Genomic DNA, 19,836 nt, shown 5'->3' with positions numbered 1-19,836 from the left:
GTGCTGGCCCGCACAGCAGCTGTGATTTGACTATGGTCATAAAGGCAGCAATATGAACTGAGATCTTTCGTTAAGACCAGGCCGATAACATTGTCCATCTCTGCACTACTTACCTTTCATTTCCTGGAGTACCACGGCTTTGCTTCAATTTCAAGACATTGTTTTCAATAACAAGACTCTCCAATAAGAGTTGACCCATCTTTGCCTGCAATGTCGTAGTAAGAAGGGAAATTCTAACTGTGATAAGCTTCCAATAAGGTCTGATATAACACTGTTTACAGGCACTACAACAACAGATTATGCTCATTATACCCAAATAATGGGAGTTTGAGAGCCTGAGAGGGATCTGGATGACACATCAATGTCACCAGGACTGGAGAGAGAGAGTTGCAGAAGAGAGGTGGAAACAAAGGAAAGAGAAAGGGGAAGAGATAGAGGTGACTTTATTGTGTGACGGTGACTTCATTGTGTGGCCAAATCAGTTGTTTCAGCACCTTGCGCCTCTCACCACACACCTCCTCAGCTCGGACACGGCCTGAGAAAGCCAGGGAGAGGCCATAGTGATACCCGAGAGAAAGGACAGGCCTGTTGGTAGTAGGCTAACCCAGAGTTTATGCTAAACATTCCATTCAGGAGACAGGGAGGCTGTGATATAGTGAACCCTGGCAAAGCACTGATCCTTGATTGTTATGATCTTTATTTGTATCTTATGTCAAGCCAACAGCCCTGACAGAGCAATCTGTTGAAATGCAGACTGGAAGGCTATTTTGTGTTCTACTGTGGGCATACATAGCGTGATGAGAGCCACAGAGAGAGATCAAATAAATCCATGGTTACCACACACTGCTGACCGGCTGGGTGCTATGCGCTGGGGCTCTAACTGGGTACAGGACAGACATTAGGGATGTGCATGATGAACATTCCCGAGGAGTCTGCGATAAGAGGCATCTGAACATATTCTGCTCCCCAGCATTGAGCCACTGGTAGAGGGGCCTCCTGTTAACAGTGGATTGGGATTGCAGAGCAAGAACTTAACCATTCAGACAATGAGCAGAAAGAAGGTCTCTCACTCTATAATCATTCATGACATTTGAGAATCCCTATCTTTCTAACTATAGGCTACAAGCACAAGGGTGCACATGAGGAAAGACGGCTTGATTTCTGAGCGGCTGAAATCAATCGAACTCCAAGGTTATGATTCAAGTCGGAGAAAATAAGCTCTTCGATTTTGGAGAATAAACATTGGCAAACGAAGGTTGCATGGTGACGAAATAACAGAGTTGGAGGAAGATAAACAAATGAGTGTACTGAGTAAGACATGAGAGGAGGAGGGTGGAGGGGACAGACTGGTGTGTGGGCACTAGAACAGCCAACCCCCTACACACACTGTATGTCCATTTTACTGACCACAAACACCTCTGCTCTTAGTGAGTGAAGAGTGACAGCAGACTGATACACTGCATGATATCAGAGAGAGAAATGGAATGAGACTGAACATGAGGCTAAAAAGAAAGAAGAAAAGCTAGAAATCCAGCAGTAGCTCGTGGAGAGGCGGGGATTACATCATATCCTGACTACATTACTGGGGAAGAGAATCCATCCAGCAGTGATGAAATATGTGTGGAAATCGAGGCACTCTATGACAGAGATGGTATGAGTGTTAGAGATGAACTGATGAGCTGAAACTAACCCCAAACACACTGACAGAACACAGGATACAGAGATTGGCCTGGTGGAGTTTATCACAACCAGTACCTTCTTGACCTCAGATCAAAACACAGTAGGTCCAAACATTCCAGTTCCATGATGTAGAACCAAGCCACGTGAGGTGAAGGACGGAAAATAACTTGCGCTTGGACGATTCTGTTGCATCACCTGGCTGTTGACAACTGTGACGGGTGACAAAGAGCTTGTTGCTGGATCAAGCCTGAGATCTGGAGGTCTAACCACTGTTTGGAGATCCTATCTGGATCTGTGGCTGGTGCCGCTGTAGACTAGTTAGCTCCCCCCAGCTCTACTGTGGTTAGGTCAAACATTGGGGCATTAAACATGAGGGTGAGTGAACCTGCCACACAGAGGGGGACAGGTGAAAATTGCTAGGAGTTATTGAAGAATTTGCAACACATACTGTTGCTATCAGTAATGTCAACTGAAAGAAGAGTAAATTGGGGTTTATCTTTCCTCTTGCAAATTCATTCAGTGGATATTCTTCCAGAGGGAATTGCCTCATTTTTTAAGAGAAATACAGAACACTTCATTCCAAATCAGACTGTTCATTCAACATGCTTTTTGGTTCATCTTCATTTTTGTGTATGTAAAGTTATAAAGATTAATCAACATTCACTTTGCTGGAATGTGTTCCGGGACCATTTTACACAATCCTGGTGGAAATGGTGGAAAAACATACTCAATTGTCATACTTGAGTAAAAGTAAAGATACCTTAATAGAAAATTAGGCAAGTAAAAGTGAAAGTCACTCAGTAAACTGCTACTGCAGTAAGTCTAAAAGTATTTGGTTTTAAATATACTTAAGTAGCAAAAGTAAATGGAATCGCTAAAATGTACTTAAGTATCAAAAGTAAAAGTTTAAATAATTTCAACTTCCTTATATTAAGCAAACCAGACGGCAGTTTTTTTTCTCCTTTCATTTACAGATAGCCGAGGGCACACTCAAACACTCAAATCATTTATAAACGAAGCATTTGTGTTTAGTGAGTGACAGATCAGAGGCAGTAGAGATGACCAGGGTTGTTCTCTTGATAAGTGTCTGAATTGGACCATTTTCCTGTCAAAATGTAATGACTACTTTTGTGTGTCAGGGAAAATGTTTGGAGTAAAAAGTACATTATTTTCTTTAGAAATGTAGAAGTAAAAGTTGCCCAAAATATAAATAGTAAAGTGAAGTACAGATACCCCAAAAAATGACTTAAGTAGTAGTTTCAAGTATTTTTTACTTAAGTACTTTACACCACTGCCTGGGAGCATGTGACATGGGCCATTTCACAGTCTTCCATTACAAAACAATTTCACGGTTGAAACTCAATGTACTCTGGATTTCCCAGAATTCCATTAATCTTTGATTCAGGCTAATCCATTTAGCTCATCTTTGTTTCAAGTAGGGCAGAGTGTAGGCTTGGAAAAGAAGTACAATAGCACACTTTATAAGGCATTTAGTCCTAAAAAAAAACCTCTACAACTCAGTTCAACTTGTCTTTGCACTTCATAACATAGAAAAGCAATAAACAAGATGTAAATCTTAGCAAAGCACAAAAAGGAAAGTGTAGATTTAGATAAGATCCTCTCTCCTCATAAACAAAAGTAAAACGGGCCCAGCCGGGAATCAGATTTCCTTGTATTCTCCCCCCCCCCCTTCTTTCCTCTGCACCGAGCCAGTGTGTCTGGCTTCCCTCTCCCTCCGCTCTCCCTCGCTCTCCCTCTCTCCCCCTCCTCCGCTTTCCAGAGCCCAGGAACGACAGAGGCTTAGAGAGCTCATCTTCTCCCTCTCTCGTCTCTCGACCTTCTCACCTCCCTGCCCAGCACTACACTGTCCTCTCCTTTCTTTCTCTGACCATCTTTGTCTTTCTCTGAGAATCAAAACAAAAATCGCAATACCCCATGCCAACCCCCCCATACAGCAGTTCCTCAAATTCTTACCTTCCAAGTAGCAGCTGGAGGAGGACGAGAGGCCTTTCTTAGATTTACACCCCACCAATTTCAGGCAAATCTCCAACATTTTCATTTGCTTTCTTTCGCTTCCACTTTAAAAATCCTGTTAGTTTGTCGGCCCAGTGTCCCTTCGGTTACCTTTCGACGGCAGATCAACAGAAAAAGTTTGAATTTTTTTGTGGTCGGTCATGAAAAGACAAAGAACATGAACAAAGAACAAGACAAAAAAGGTTAAGGAACAAGGGATTCTGCTTTTCTCCTCAGAATCTTTGGCTGTTATTACCCTTTTCTCTCCTCTCTTTCACCAAACAGAAAAGCGAACTCTGTGCTGCCAGCAAAGTCTACAAACTTTGTAGTCCAAGCGGCTCCATCTTTTTTTCTCTCTGGTTTTGGTTAGCTCCTCTCCGGAGGAGGCAGAAATGACCCAAAAGTGTCCGAAAGCGTGCTGGACATGCGGATGTGTCAGTTGAGTGGGCAGTAGGGCAGTCCGGATGGTGCCATTCCCACTCCTGTCCCCTGTGTGTGCGTGTGTGTGTGTGTGTCCGTTAGCAGGAGAAGCACAGGGACTCACTCGTGCTACAGGCTGCCAACAAAGGGCCTCTTTCAGGATCTGCCTGCTGCACTGAATGACATCAGCTGGTTGGGCCCTCCCACCTCCCCCAACACACACTCAAGAAAGTGAGAGAGAGAGAACCACTATACACACACACCAAGAAGAACACAAACAGAAACATGCCAGTGTGCCAAAAACACATTCAAAAAGACAGATGAAACCTCTGTTGACAACCAAACATGAAGTTAAAACTGAAGTCCATTCTGAAAAGTTTCTCTTTGTCCTTCTGTTTGAGAGAGTCACAAGACACTTTTTCTAAAGCCCCTCCTCCAGGACTTCAAACCCCACCCTCACTTCTCCCCCTCTCCCCCCTTCTCTTGCTCGGCTCTAAAATGTTTACAGGTTAGAGAGTGGGGTCTGGAAAATGGCTGGCTTTTTAAAGGCACAATAGTTGGAGCTTGGAGTAGAGAGCTATTACACAGTCAGATAACAGAGAAAAGCCCTCCCTTAACTTTTAAACTACTCAAATAAGGTTGAATTGCCCCGGGCTGTGTCAACTGGAGGTGAACTGTGATAACTGTGAAATCTAATATGTCTCAACTGATAAAATAAAGACATTCATCTAAAAGAAACATGCAGGGCCATGTGCTTCTAGGGAGAGAATGTTTGGCTGTTTCTGTGAGGAACAAAGAATCTCTGGCAGAAGTCAGGCACTCTTGCGACATGCCTTTCTCCAGCTCGGTCTTCCCTCAGCTATCTTTAGAGTGGCCATACATGTGTTGCGTCATACTTTAGCATCTTATGCCTTGGCAATGTTATCAACAAGAGTCACTTGAATGAATAGGCAATTACAGGCACAACCATGCAGTTGCTCCAAAACCAGAACATTGACACAATAAAAGGTGCAGAGGTAATTGTGGGTAAATTAAGTGTTACCACTATAGATGGAAGGCAATACTCAATATAGTCATAGACGGATAGACTTGTGACTTCATTCGAGACCAGTATCCCTCAAAACAGCAGGTTATTTACTTCCCTTTATGCAGATGCTGTGTATGTGTATGTGTATGTGTATGTGTATGTGTATGTGTGTGTGTGTGTGTGTGTGTGTGTGTGTGTGTGTGTGTGTGTGTGTGTGTGTGTGTGTGTGTGTGTGTGTGTGTGTGTGTGTGTGTGTGTGTGTGTGTGTGTGTGTGTGTGTGTGTTACCTCTGCAGAGATCTGAGGCACACTTCAGCGGGTGACTCCAGACTGGCTGGAACCTTAGATGTGTCACTCCACAGCCCAGAAGCACACTGATAAAAGGACTGAATCAAGGCCAGGAGCATGTTGCTATTGTTATGCCAGTCAATGAGGTTATGCCAGTCTATGAGGTGTGATGGCAGCAGTCTTGAAGGTGGTAATATGCCACCAAGAAGACAATAGGATTCTCCTAATGAGAGAGAAATATTCACAACTTTTTTTGTTTACTGACAAAATAGTCTAACATTCTATGCAATCCTCAAATCGGATGGAAATCCATACTTCAAACTCTTGGACATTAAGGCTACCCAATGGACTGTGGATCCAAAAGAGTCATGGGTTTGAACTGGGCATCTTTTTCATTCAAGTTACTGTATCTTAACTGTGTGACTAATGTCAGGCGTGGGGGGGGGTGACATGTAGGCATTCTGACACATGGCGTTGCACGAAATGATGATCTAAGTGCCCAGAGCGTCCAGTCACATGCCAACATCATCTCAGCCTGGCATGGCAAACATGTGCGTTCCTCTCACCCACACAGTGCCTGCACAATAATCACCCACACAGTGCCTGCACAATAATCAAAGAGAAACGTACCCGCATCCTCCATTGCCCCAAAACCCCATTAACTCACCGCAGTCACTGAGCAGAGAGGGAAGAGGAGAGATGGAGGCGAGGCTGTAAAAAAGCGAGGGGGAAAAAGGTTGCAGATGGAGAAACATGAAGCACATTGTTTGGCGATGAGCTCATAGGAGAATCACTCCATTGCGTTTTATATAATCCGGCTCTCTCAGTATGTTAACAGTTAGCTGACGTACACAGGATGGTTTTCGGTCCTTTTCCTATTTTGCCCTGTTCTTTGTTCCCTTTTTCAAACCCCTCCAGCACAGGAGAGTTGGGGACTAAACTAAACAAAGCAGCAATGTGAAACACCATTTTAGTGTTGACAGCAAACCTTACAGAGCGATAATTACGTGGGACAAGGAAAATATTCAGACAATGTTCAGGTAGTAACCTGAATATGGATATTCATGCTGAAAATGTACTAATATAACACAAGCCCCTCTAGTGTAGGTCACAAAGGAATGCATCTAAAGATCATTAGAATCTAAATTGGTAATGATAGCTGCTGTGACCATTGACTAATATGGATGATATCCGGTTGAAAGGGAAATGAAAACGAGTAAAAGACCAACAGATGGGTAGTAGTGTGGTATTAGGTAGACATTACCAAAAGTCAGCTGCTCTGGGATTCATCATGTTGCTGTGAACTGGATGAATTGAAGAGGAGTAACCATAGGCTTCCAACAAAACATATACACTGGTATGGCCCCAGGGGTCTGTCTTATCCTCATTACTGCTTTCTGCCAAATGGGACTACAAAACATATACACTGGTATGGCCCCAGGGGTCTGTCTTATCCTCATTACTGCTTTCTGCCAAATGGGGCTACAAAACTTTCTGCTGTCAAATGGGGCTACAAAACATATACACTGGTATGGCCCCAGGGGTCTGTCTTATCCTCATTACTGCTTTCTGCCAAATGGGGCTACAAAACATATACACTGGTATGGCCCCAGGGGTCTGTCTTATCCTCATTACTGCTTTCTGCCAAATGGGGCTACAAAACATATACACTGGTATGGCCCAGGGGTCTGTCTTATCCTCATTACTGCTTTCTGCCAAATGGGGCTACAAAACATATACACTGGTATGGCCCCAGGGGTCTGTCTTATCCTCATTACTGCTTTCTGGCCCCAGGGGTCTGTCTTATCCTCATTACTGCTTTCTGCCAAATGGGGCTACAAAACATATACACTGGTATGGCCCCAGGGGTCTGTCTTATCCTCATTACTGCTTTCTGCCAAATGGGGCTAAGAGCGAGGACGTCAGACAGTTCTCTCACAAAGTCGTCTCAGCGTCTCTCTGAGACACAAGGTAAGTAACCTACGCTGATCATTAAACACAGACATTGTATAACAATGTAAGAAATGTCAGCCATGCAGAACTTGGCACTCATCCTGCCCATCTTCGTGAGGCAACGTAAAGTATTGGACCCAGAATTCAAATGAATGAAATGGAAAGAGACAGGTGCCCTGCTGTAAGTTAATATAAGCATTAGAAGTGTTTCTACACCATAATAGAAAGGCTCCTCATTCCATCGCTGCGTCTAACCAGCCTAGCGCCACCAGTGATACTCGTCCAGCGTCCCTCTTGCTAAGACAGACCGTGAGGAACCAGGCGCGCGGGTGTGTGTTGACTCAGGGCCACTAGAGAATGCAGCCTGGGTGTCTCGGGCTCGCAGGCCTGGAGATGAGAAGGGTTTTGAGTTCCACATATCCCCCATCGGCATGGCACAGCTGGGGTGGGAGATGGGCCATTTATGGTGGGGCCCGGAGGGTAAGGTTTTGGGCAGGGTAGCGTTTAAGACGACCGGGTGACAAATCAATGGTGTGTGTGTTTGTGTGAGTCTCTGCACACATGCACATACAGTGCATTCAGAAAGTATTCAGACCCCTTGGCTTTTTCAACATTTTGTTACTTTACAGCCTTATTCTAAAATGAACAATTGTCTGCCATATTTTGGCAAACATGGTCTGACATGCACTGTGGGACTTTATATAGACAGATGTGTGCCTTTCCAAATCATGTCCAATCAATTGAATTTACCACAGGTGGACTCCAAGTTGTAGAAACATCTCAAGGATAATCAATGGAAACAGGATGCCTCGGAGCAACAATTTCAAGTTTCATAGCAAAGGATCTGAATACTTAGGTAAAGAAGTTACTTCAATTTTATATTTTTAATAAATTAGCAAAAAGTCCCAAAAAACAGCTTTTGCTTTGTCATTATGGAGTATTGTGTGTAGATCGATGAAGGAAAAAAAACAATAACAGGCTGTAACGTAACCTACTCATTCAAGGGTTTTCTTTATTTTTACTATTTTCTACATTGTAATATAATAGTAAACACATAAAAAAAATGAAATTACACATATGGAATCATGCAGTAAGCAAAAAAAGTGTTTAAATAAAATGATATTTTAGATTCTTCAAAGTAGCCACACTTTGCCTTTAACTCTGCACACTCTTGGCATTCCCTCAACTAGCTTCACCTGGAATGCTTTTCCAACATTCTTGAAGGAGTTCCCACATATGCTGAGCACTTGCTAGCTGCTTTTCCTTCACTCTCCATTCCGACTCATCCCAAACCCTCTCAATTTGGGTGAGGTCGGGGGATTGTGGAGGCCAGGTCATCTGATGCAGCACTCCATCACTCTCCCTCTTGGTCAAACAGCCAGGAGGTGTGTTTTGGGTCACTGTTCTGTCAACAAATAAAATGGTAGTCACCACAAAGTGCAAACCAGATGGGATGGTGTGTCGCTGCAGAATGCTGTGGTAGCCATGCTGGTTAAGTGTGCCTTGAATTCTAAATAGATCACTGATAGTGTCACCAGCAAAGCACCCCACACCATCACACCTCCTCCTCCATGCTTCACGGTGGGAACCACACATGCAGAGATCATCCATTCACCTACTCTGCGTCTCACAAAGACAAGGCAGTTGGAACCAAAAATATCAAATTTGGACTCGGTCTAATGTCCATTGATCATGTTTCTTAGCCCAAGTAAATCTCTTCTTCTTATTGGTGTCCTTTAGTAGTAGTTTCTTTGCAGCAATTCGACCACAAAGGCCTGATTCATGCAGTCTCCTCTAAACAGTTGATGCTGAGACGTGTCTGTTGAACTCTGAAACATTTATTTGGGCTGCAATTTCTGAGGCTGGTAACTCTAATGAACGTATCCTCTGCAGCAGAGGTAACTCTGGGTCTTCCTTTCCTGTGGCGGTCTTCATGAGAGCAAGTTTCATCAAAGCGCTTGATGGTTTCTGCAACTGCACTTGAAGAAACTTTGAAAGTTCTTGAAATTTTCCACATTGACTGACTTTCATGTCTTTATAGTAATGATGGACTTTCGTTTATCTTTGCTTATTTGAGCTGTTCTTGACATAATGTGGTCTTTTACCAAATATCTTCTGTTTACCACCCCTCCCTTGTCACAACACAACTGATTGGCTCAAATGCATTCAGATGGAAAAAAAATTCCACGAATGTACTTTAACAAGGCACACCTGTTAATTGAAATGCATTCCAGGTGACTACCCCATGAAGCTGCTTGAGATAATGCCAAGAGTGTGCAAAGTTGTAATCAAGGCAAAGGGTGGCTACTTTGAAGAATCTCAAGTATATTTGTTTAACACGGTTTTGGTTACTACATGATTCCATATGTTTTATTTCAGAATTTTGATGTACTCACTATTATATTACAATGGAGAAAAAAGTTTAAAAAAATAAAAAAAACCTTGAATGAGTAGGTGTGTACAAACTTTTGACTTGTACTGTATATACATTTACAAAAATATATACTGGGTATTTGAAATGATGCAGACAATTACATTGATGGAAGGTACAATTTATCTGCAATATTAAAGCTGATCTACCCCCTCCAAAAAAAAAAATATATATATATATATATATATTATTGAGTTTGGTCTTTGCTACTATAACAGCCTTCCATCTTCTTGGAAGGCTTTCCACTAGATGTTGCAACATTGCTGCAGGGACTTGCTTCCATTAAGCTAAAGAGCATTAGTGAGGCCTGGCTCACAGTCGGCGGTCAAAATTTCTCGAAAGTTGTTTAATGGGCTTGAGGTCAGGGCTCTGTGAAGGCCAGTCAAGTTCTTCCTCGCAGATTTTGACAAACCATTTTTGTATGGACCTCGCTTTGTGCACGGGGGAAATGTCATGCTGAAACAGGAAAGGGCCTTCACCAAACTGGTGCCACAATGTTGGAAGCACAGAATCGTCATGAATTTCATTGTATGCTGTAGCGTTGAGATTTCCCTTCACTGGAACTAAGGGTCTTCTTAGACCAAACCATGAAAAACAGCCCCAGACCATTATTCCTCCTCCACCAAACTTTAAAGTTGACACAATGCACTCAGGCAGATTGCATTCTCTTGGCATCCACCAAACCCAGATTAGTCTGTCGGACTGCCAGGTGGTGAAGCGTTATTCATCACTCCAGAGAACGCGTTTCCACTGCTCCAGAGTCTAATGGCGGCGAGCTTTACACTACTCCAGCCAACGCTTGGCATTGCACATGGTGATCTTAGGCTTGTGCGCGTGCGGCTGCTCGGCCATGGAAACCCATTTGGCGAACATTTATTGTGCTGACGTTGCTTCCAGAGGCTGAGCCGTTGCTGCACCTAGACGTTTCCACTTCACAATAACAGCCCTTACAATTGACCGGGGCAGCTCAAGCAGAGCAGGAATTTGACAAACTGACTTACTGGAACGGCGGCAGCCTATAACAATGCCACGCTAAAAGTCACTGAGCTCTTCAGTAAGTCCATTCTGCTGCCAATGTTTGTCTATGGAGATTGCACGACTGTGTGATCCATTTATTCACCTGTCACCTGTCAGCAACGGGTGTGGCTGAAATAGCTGAATCCACGAATTTAAAGGGGAGTTCACATACTTTTGTATGTACAGTTCAAGTCAGAAGTTTACATACACCTTAGCCAAATACATTTAAACTCAGTTTTTCACCATTTCTGACATTTAATTCTAGTCAAAATTCCCTGTTTTAGGTCAGTTGGAATCACCACTTCATTTTAAGAATGTGAAATGTCAGAATAATATTAGAGAGAATTATTTACTTCAGCTTTTATTTCTTTCATCACATCCCCAGTGGGTCAGAAGTTCACATACACTCAATTAGTATTTGGTAGCATTGCCTTTAAATTGTTTAACTTGGGATAAATGTTTTGGGTAGCCTTCCACAATCTTCCCACAATAAGTTGGGAGCATTTTGGCCCAATCCACCTGACAGAGCTGGTGTAACTGAGTCGGGTTTGTAGGCCTCCTTGCTCGCACACGCTTTTTCAGTTCTGGCCACAATTTTTCTATGGAATTGAGGTCAGGGTTTTGTGATGGCCACTCCAATACCTTGCCTTTGTCATCCTTAAGCCATTTTGCCGCAACTTTGGAAGTGCACTTGCTGTCATTATCCATTTGTAAGACCCATTTGCGACCAAGCTTTAACTTCCTGACTGATGTCTTGAGATGTTGCTTCAATACATCCACATAATGTTCTTTCCTCATGATGCCATGTATTTTGTGAAGTGCACCAGTCCCTCCTGCAGCAAAGCACCCCCACAACATGATGCTGCCACCCCCGTGCTTCATGGTTGGGATGGTGTTCTTCGGCTTGCAAGCCATTTTTCCTCCAAACATAACAATGGTTATTATGGCCAAACAGTTCTATTTTTGTTTAATCAGACCAGAGGACATTTCTTCAAAAAGTACAATCTTTGTCCACATGTGCAGTTGCAAACCGTAGTCTGGCTTTTTTATGGTGGTTTTGGAGCAGTGGCTTCTTCCTTGCTGAGTGGTCTTTCAGGTTATGTCGATATAGGACTTGTTTTACTGTGGATATAGATACTTTTGTACCCGTTTCCTCCAGCATCTTCACAAGGTCCTTTGCTGATGTTCTGTGATTGATTTGCACTTTTTGTATCAAAGTACGTTAATCTCTAGGAGACAGAAAGCGTCCCCTTCCTGAACGCTATGAGGGATGCGTGGTCCCATGGTGTTTATACTTGCATACTATTGTTTTTACAGATGAACGTGGTACCCTCAGGCGTTTGGAAATTGCTCCCAAGGTTGAATCAGACTTGTAGAGGTCTACAATTTTCTTTTTCTGAGGTCTTGGCTGATTTCTTTTGATTTCCCCATGATGTCAAGCAGAGGCACTGAGTTTGAAATATATCAACAGGTACACCTCCAATTGACTCAAATTATGTCAATTAGCCTATCAGAAGCTTACATCGTTACATCATTTTTTGGAATTTAGTGTGTATGTAAATTTCTGACCCACTGGAATAGTCATACAGTGCAATATCTGTCAATTAGATGTCCTAATTGTTGGGAAAATGCACAAAGTAGATGTCCTAACTGACATGTCAAAATTATAATTTGTTAACAAGAAATGTGTGGAGTGGTTGAAAAACAAGTTTTAATGACTCCAACCTAAGTGTATGTAAACTTCCAACTGTATATATTGTAACACTGATGGCCCTTCTCTTCTGTCGTCGGGGAAACTATCAGGGGGTGCCATGGCGAGGATGCAGCACCTGTGCTAATCTCCTGATTGCACGCTGGAATGCTAGAGGCCGAGACAGAGAATGCAGTTGAAATGTGTACACACACAGTACTAACAGGAGGAGCAGAGGGCAATGCAGTACACTTGTGTATACACAAACACAGGAATAGGCTTTAGGCTACACGTACAGACAGGCATATTCACAAACACACCACACATTCCATGTACAAATTCAAAGTCTGATGCACACACCCAAAAAGGCCTCTCTGATAGTCAGAGACAATGCCATAACTGAAATGTTCTGTCCATAATGTTCCTTTCCCACTGCAGGGAGTGGAGGCTAGTGTGACCCGGCCAAGTCTTATGGATCCCAAAAGCGTCACTTGTTTTTTTGAACGATGAATCATCTGCAGCAGAAAGAAATAGGGTGAAAAACAACATGGAGCAGGAGAGAGGGCTATCGGACAAATGAGGCCCACCAAGGAAAACAGCAACAGGAGAGAGGGCTATCGGACAAATGAGGCCCACCAAGGAAAACAGCAACAGGAGAGAGGGCTATCGGACAAATGAGGCCCACCAAGGAAAACAGCAACAGGAGAGAGGGCTATCGGACAAATGAGGCCCACCAAGGAAAACAGCAACAGGAGAGAGATGAATGTGTAAGCTTATGCGTAGCATGTAAAGAAAATCAGTCATTTTTTAAATTTAACAAAACTCATAATTTGACTCAGACAACTTGCAATGGAACAAAATTTGGTATTCCATTGTATTATGAAGGTGCAGGACAGAAAAGCCCAAACAAAGAAAGGAGCTGAGTGGGTGTGCACGTGTGCGCTGCGGGTGGAGAGAGCGAGAGAGAGAGGAGTAGCTGGTGGAATCTTTCGCTCTGTGACAGAGCTGACATAGAAACCCTGTTAACGGTTATGAGGTCCATCTACATAAGAGAATACATGGTAGTGGCGGCAGACTCAGTTCAGTCTAAACGAGGCCACTTGTATACACTTAGCCCAGACGCAGTAAACAGGGAACATGCAGTAAATGCCTCGGCTCTTTTTTACAGACGATCGACCTTAATGAGACGTCCTGCAGATGTTTCTAGGTCTGAGAGGGAGAGGGCCTGCCTGTCCAGAGAAGGGGGGGAAGAGAGCGAGTGGATATGAATCTATGCTAGGAGGCTGGGAGCTGCAGTCGAGGAGTTACTGGTTGGTTTTCTTTGTGTTTAAGTGGATCCAGATGCAGCCAGCGTAGCGGCCCCTCATATAGCTCGCTGCTGGGATATATAGAAGGTTCCTTGAGTGCAAAGGACAGGACAGCTCATGTCGACTAGCCTGGACTGGGATCCTTTGTTTTGAGATTGTTTGCATTATCATATGTATGACGTTTATTGCTCTGTAATACAGTATTATTAACATATGTATTCCAAATCTACTTAGGTTGCCTATAATAGAATATAAAAATCAGTGCTGAATTACTAGACACTACTCATTTAATAGATTAATTGAATCTCTAGAACAGTGTTTCCCAACTCCGATCCTCGAGTACCCACAGTGGCACACATCTGTTGAAGCCCCGAACGAACATACCCGATTCAACTAATTGACGGCTTGATGATTAGTTAACAAGTTGAATCAGGTGTGCTTGTTGGGGCACTCGAGTAGCGGAGCAGGGAAACACCGCTCTAGACCAAGAGAAATCAGCTACGGTATCAAAATAATGCTATATTACAAACATCATTCTCAAAATGTTCACAAATTAGCTTAAACGTAAGAATTCTGGAAGCAATGAGCAAAATGGACTTTTGTGGACACAGCATTCGGTTAGGGGACGGATGACTGGACATAATTTTTTTCACAAGATGGAATTCACATCATAGGTAACAGGTTGTCCACAGAGGAAACAACAGCTGCGCTGCTAGCCTAGGCCTGACCTGGCTGGGGCCGAGGGGGCTTTGCCAGTCAGAGCAGTGGGGAGGCAGGATGGCAGGGAAAGAGAGCTCCCAGAGTGCATTCTTGCCCTGACTTGGAGCATGTGTCTGCTCCGAAAATTTGGAGCACCAGGGGGAGGAGCACCAAGAGGACGATGGGATGGGGGGTGAGGAGGAGACGAGAGTATAGGGCAGTGTTCCCCAAGAGGTGCACGTTTTCTTTTTTGCCCTAACACTACACAGCTGATTCAAATTATCGAAGCTAGATGATTAGTTGAATATTTGAGTTAGCCGTATAATGCTAGAGCAAAAAAACTAAATATGCAGCCCTTTTGGTCCAGGGGACAGAGTTTGGGAAACCCTGGTATAGGGAGCCAGAGATTCGGAGTGGGATCCTGTCACTTTAAATCCCCTCTCCCTCTGCTCAGGCTGACTCAGATGGGCTGATGAGTGTTTTTTTTGCTCAGGGTTCTGTTGTTGTTTTAACAGCCCTCCAGAGGGCCCGCTGCTGCCCCGCCGGTTAGCACAGCGATGATGAAACACACTCCTCAGAGCACATTTCACGAGAGGCTTAAACAAACTCCTCGACCCCAGAGCCAGGCTGCTGGTGAGGTGCCCGCCCCCCTGCTCTCCCCACTCACCCGGCCCGACTACGCCAGATAGGAGTCATACAGAGGAGGAACAGAAGAAGAAAAGTATGCCAAATAAGATGAAGTCTGGAGAGATGAGACCGTATTAACACAATTATAATGTCAAGTTCATAATGGAACATCAACATACATGCATACCTGAAGTTGTATAGCCTACAGGGAGTTGGAATAAGGTGAGAACAGTACTACTACCTGAAATAAAAACTTAAAAGTACAAGCCATTGACCTGGGCTAAATTGTGGGAATCTGAACAATTATCAACCAGGGTTTCTAATAATGACAAACACTTAGACCTACATGCCCCTAGGATGAAAGTTACTGATAATTCAGAAACGCCCTGAGGCTGCTGAGGGGAAGACGACTCATAATATTATCTGGAAAGGTGCAAATGGAATGGCATCAAGCACATTGAAACCATGTCTTTGGTGTATTTGATACCATTCCACCGATTCCGTTCCAGCCATTACCACAAGCCCGTATTTCCCAATTAAGGTGCCACCAACCTCATGTGGTAAAGTCCCATCTGCACGACAACCTGCATAGGGTAACAATAGTGCCCCAGAGGATGTTCATAGTAATTGTATGCACTGCAGAATGTATGAACAATGTACTCTATTTAATAACTCTAACTCGTTCAATTTCCGCCTACAATTCTTATTTCACTATCATGTCCTTCAGTCATCACATTCACACCTAATCGTTGCCTCTATCATAGCCATCACATCATTGGTCATGAACCCATCCTTCAAACCTTCTTCTGCGACCGGGACCAATGGTACACTTGATGGTATTTGAGCAACAAAACTATGCCTATAATTGCTATGAAACGGGAGCAGGAGAGACGGAGCAAGGAACAGAGAAGGGTGCATGAGCAAAAGACAGAAAAAGAGCACGCAAGCAAACGGAGGAGTGAGAAAGAGAGAGGAGGGGGGCTGCACCAGTTATTTCAAAGAGGAATGCACAATAGGTCACATTCCTAACTTCACTGCTGTGGCTTGCCCTACGTTCAACTCAACTATCTTTCTCTCTGCAATAGGCAATATTACTCAAGCTGCCTCTGGAGCAACATCCTTCACACTGGGCCAATGAAGAAAATGAAAGGAGGGTAATACTGGCTAATGCCCCAGATGTCAAAACATCTCATTGTGAATGGAGAACTCCAACACAGAAAGCCAGAAGAGAGTTGAGGCAAAACTAAGCATCAGTGTTCTTTCATTACCTTCAAGCTAGATTACATGTAGGCTAATGGTGTATGAACCCTGGGGCCTTGAGCTCTAACTAAACTGAACAAAAATATTATAAGCGCAACATGTGAAATGTTGGTCCATGTTTCATGAGCTGAAATAAAAGATCCCAGAAATGTTCCACATGAACAAAAAGCTTGTTATTCGCAGATTTGTTTACATCCCTGTTAGTGAGCATTTCTCCTTTGCCAAGATAATCCATGCCACCTGATAGGTGTGGCATATCAACAGCATGATCATTACAGAACACAGTGCCACAAATGTCTTGATGGAGCATGCAACTGGCATGATGACTGAAGGAATGTCCACCAGAGCTACTGCCAGTGAATTGAATGTTCATTTCACTACCTTAAGCCACCTCTCCAACGTCGTTTTAGAGAATTTGGCAGTATGACCAACGGGCCTCACAACCGCAGACCATGTGTAACCACGCCAGACCTCCAGATCCGGCTTCTTCACCTGTGGGGTCGTCAGAGACCAGCCACCCGGACAGCTGATGAAACTGACGAGAATTTCTGTCTATAATTAAGCTATTTATGTGGGGAAAATGTATTCTGATTGGCTGGGCCTGGCACCCCAGTGGGTGGGCCTGACTCCCAAGTGGGTAAACCGCCCATGGCTGTGCTCCTGCCCAGTAATATGAAATCCATAGATTAGGGCCTAATGAATTTATATCAATTGACTGATTAACTTATATGAACTGTAACTCAATAAAATTGTTGAAATTGTTGTATGTTGCGTTAATATTTTTGTTCAGTATATATGGACTGGGCAAGTGTAAAGAGAGAGACTGCATTACTTGTGACAACATTTGTTTCAAAACATTTTGTTGTACAACATTTTTACTCAAATGTTATGGAGGAAAGACAACTAGGAAAAGAGTCCATAAGTGTTGGGACACCCAGCCTGCTGTGAACAGCCATCCTAGAGGTGTCAAGCTGACCTAAAGAGAAAATTCCTCCTCTGGCTACACACAGACACCTGCTTTAGCTAGCCATCAGCTGGCCTGGGACTAAAAGAGCGTTGCTGACAAGGTCAAACCTTGATCAGAGGGAAAACACATGGACTCATCGAGGTGTTGCCCAACAAGGGGACAAAGGCTGTTACATAGAATTGACTGTGCCAAGTGTAAGGTGGCCCAAAAAGTCCTCCAAAACTAACAGATATGAGAAATATCAATATCTACTTACTGGTAAGTTCCACCAGTTAGCCTAACTATTCTAGAACAGTCAAAATAGGCTATGCGTCAAAACGATCTGCCAGCATTAGAAGGTAGGGATGGGGCGGAAATCAATACAGTAGAGCGGGGATAGGAAACTCAAATCAAATCAAATGTATTTGTCACATTCACATGGTTAGCAGATGTTAATGCGGGTGTAGCGAAATGCCTGTGCTTCTAGTTCCGACAATGCAGTAATAACCAACGAGTAATCTAACCTAACAATTTCACAACAACTACCTTATACACACAAGTGTAAAGGGATGAAGAATATGTACATAAAGATATGAATGAGTGACGGTACAGAGCGGCATAGGCAGGATGCAGCTACTCACAGGTGTATCCCCCAACCACCACATTGTGAGAAAAACATTTTAGCAATCCCCCCTTGACAGCGGAGATAAATGTTTTTAGTTTTAGAGTTCATTTCGTACAATTCTAAACATTTTGAAATGGGGCGTAGAGAAAATGTTGCAGTTTTAATGCAAGTTCGCTGCAGTTCTACACATTTGGCCAGGTGTGGTTAGAAGATTGACATTTTATAACTAATTTCCTGCAATTCTAGACAATTTGCCATAGCATGGAGAGAAATGTTTGCAGTTTTTAATATATCTGAGTGAGACTGACTAACAAAATCAAAATGGGGCACCCCAGCCAATAATTCGAGCATGAATACTAAGTTTAGATAGCTGGTCACTCGACTAACTTACCAATCTAAACAAATTTAGCTGACATGGGCTAACTTAATGACCATCAATGACTGACAAAAGATAAAAACTGATGATGCACAAGCAAATGTTGAAATCGTACCTTGTGTATTGGACAATTAAAACTTGCAACAGTAAGTTGAGAACCTGACAGTTTCAAACAAATAAAATACTCTTTGGGTAATTTATGTTTAATTGATCTCAGGGCCTTCAAATGAGAGTCTGTGGGGCACCAGTTGCCTATCCCTGCAGTAAAGTGTTGAAATATTATTTTTGACGATATTATATAAACTTTTCAAGATATAGAAAGTGTCACAGTATGATGCGCTCTGCAAAACTGTATTAACAGTAGACTAATGAAACAAAAAACAAAATCTGTGGAGGTAGGATGTCTCTGTCAACAAAGACTGGTGTGTGGTCTCTAATATTAACTTCTTATGGCTGGGGGCAGTATTGAGTAGCTTGGATGAATAAGTTGCCCAAAGTAAACGGCCTGCTCCTCAGTCGCTAATATATGCATATCATTATTAGTATTTGATAGAAAACACTCTAAAGTTTCTAAAACTGTTTGAATGATGTCTATGAGTATAACAGAACTCATATGGCAGGCAAAATCCTGAGGAGAAATCAAAACAGGAAGTGAGAAATCTGAGCTTGGTATGTATTCACCACAGTTCCCAATGAAATCCCCTTGAGATATTAATGATGTTGCACTGCCTAGGGGTTCCACTAGATCTCAACCATCTATAGACATTTGAATTAGACTTATACTGTGTTGTGGGACTGAATGAGAGCAGAATCTATCAGGTGACTGACAGTCAGCCATTTTCTGATCACACGCATTCCCACTTGCGTTCCATTGCTCATCAAGACACAAAGGAATACTCCGGTTGGAACTTTATTGAAGTGAAATGTTAAAAACATCCTAATGATTGATTCTGTATTTAGTTTGAAATGTTTCTTCGACCTGTAATATAACTTTTTGAAGTTTTTGTCCGGCGTAATGCTGACCAGAATGAGCGTTTGGATATGTATACCAAACGCGCTAACAAACGGAGGTATTTGGACATAAATAACAGACATTATCGAACAAAACAAACAATTATTGTGGACCTGCGATTCCTGGAGTGCTTTCTGATGAAGATCATCAAAGGTAAGGGAATATTTATCATGTAATTTCTTGATAATGTTGACGCCAACATGGCGGATATTGTGACTATTTCTTCTGAGCACCGTCTCAGATTATTGCATGGTTTGCTTATTCCGTAAAGTTTTTTTGAAATCAGACACAGTGGTTGCATTAAGGAGATGTATTTCTGTAATTCCATGTGTATAACTTGTTTTATCATCTACATTTATGATGAGTATTTCTGTTGAATGATGTGGCTATGCAAAATCACTGGATGTTTTTGGAACTAGTGTATGTAACGCACCAATGTAAATTGTGTAATAGTGAATGTAATAAG

General features: G+C 42.9%; 1 protein-coding gene across 3 annotated transcripts in view; it reads right to left on the bottom strand.

Annotated features, from left to right (window-relative positions):
• LOC124048965 (tyrosine-protein kinase ABL1-like) overlaps positions 1–19,836 on the bottom strand; it is a 74,261-nt gene that overhangs the window by 20,010 nt on the left and 34,415 nt on the right. The window contains exons 1-2 of one of the 3 annotated variants that reach the window (XM_046370196.1): positions 3,950–4,468; positions 3,655–3,804 (exon numbers count right to left, since the gene is read on the bottom strand). The exons of 1 other annotated variant lie outside the window; for it this stretch is intronic. In XM_046370196.1, coding sequence (XP_046226152.1) covers positions 3,655–3,739 — 85 coding nt within the window. In that variant the 5' untranslated portion in view covers positions 3,740–3,804; positions 3,950–4,468. Of the gene's footprint in view, positions 1–3,654; positions 4,469–19,836 lie in introns of those variants that run through there. One more of the 3 variants, XM_046370195.1, reaches the window with a different exon arrangement.

This window comes from Oncorhynchus gorbuscha, linkage group LG11, assembly GCF_021184085.1.
Source record: "Oncorhynchus gorbuscha isolate QuinsamMale2020 ecotype Even-year linkage group LG11, OgorEven_v1.0, whole genome shotgun sequence".
NCBI classification, from domain to species: domain Eukaryota; kingdom Metazoa; phylum Chordata; class Actinopteri; order Salmoniformes; family Salmonidae; genus Oncorhynchus; species Oncorhynchus gorbuscha.
Note: the sequence above shows the minus strand (reverse complement) of the source record. Positions and strands in the feature narration are given on the sequence as shown.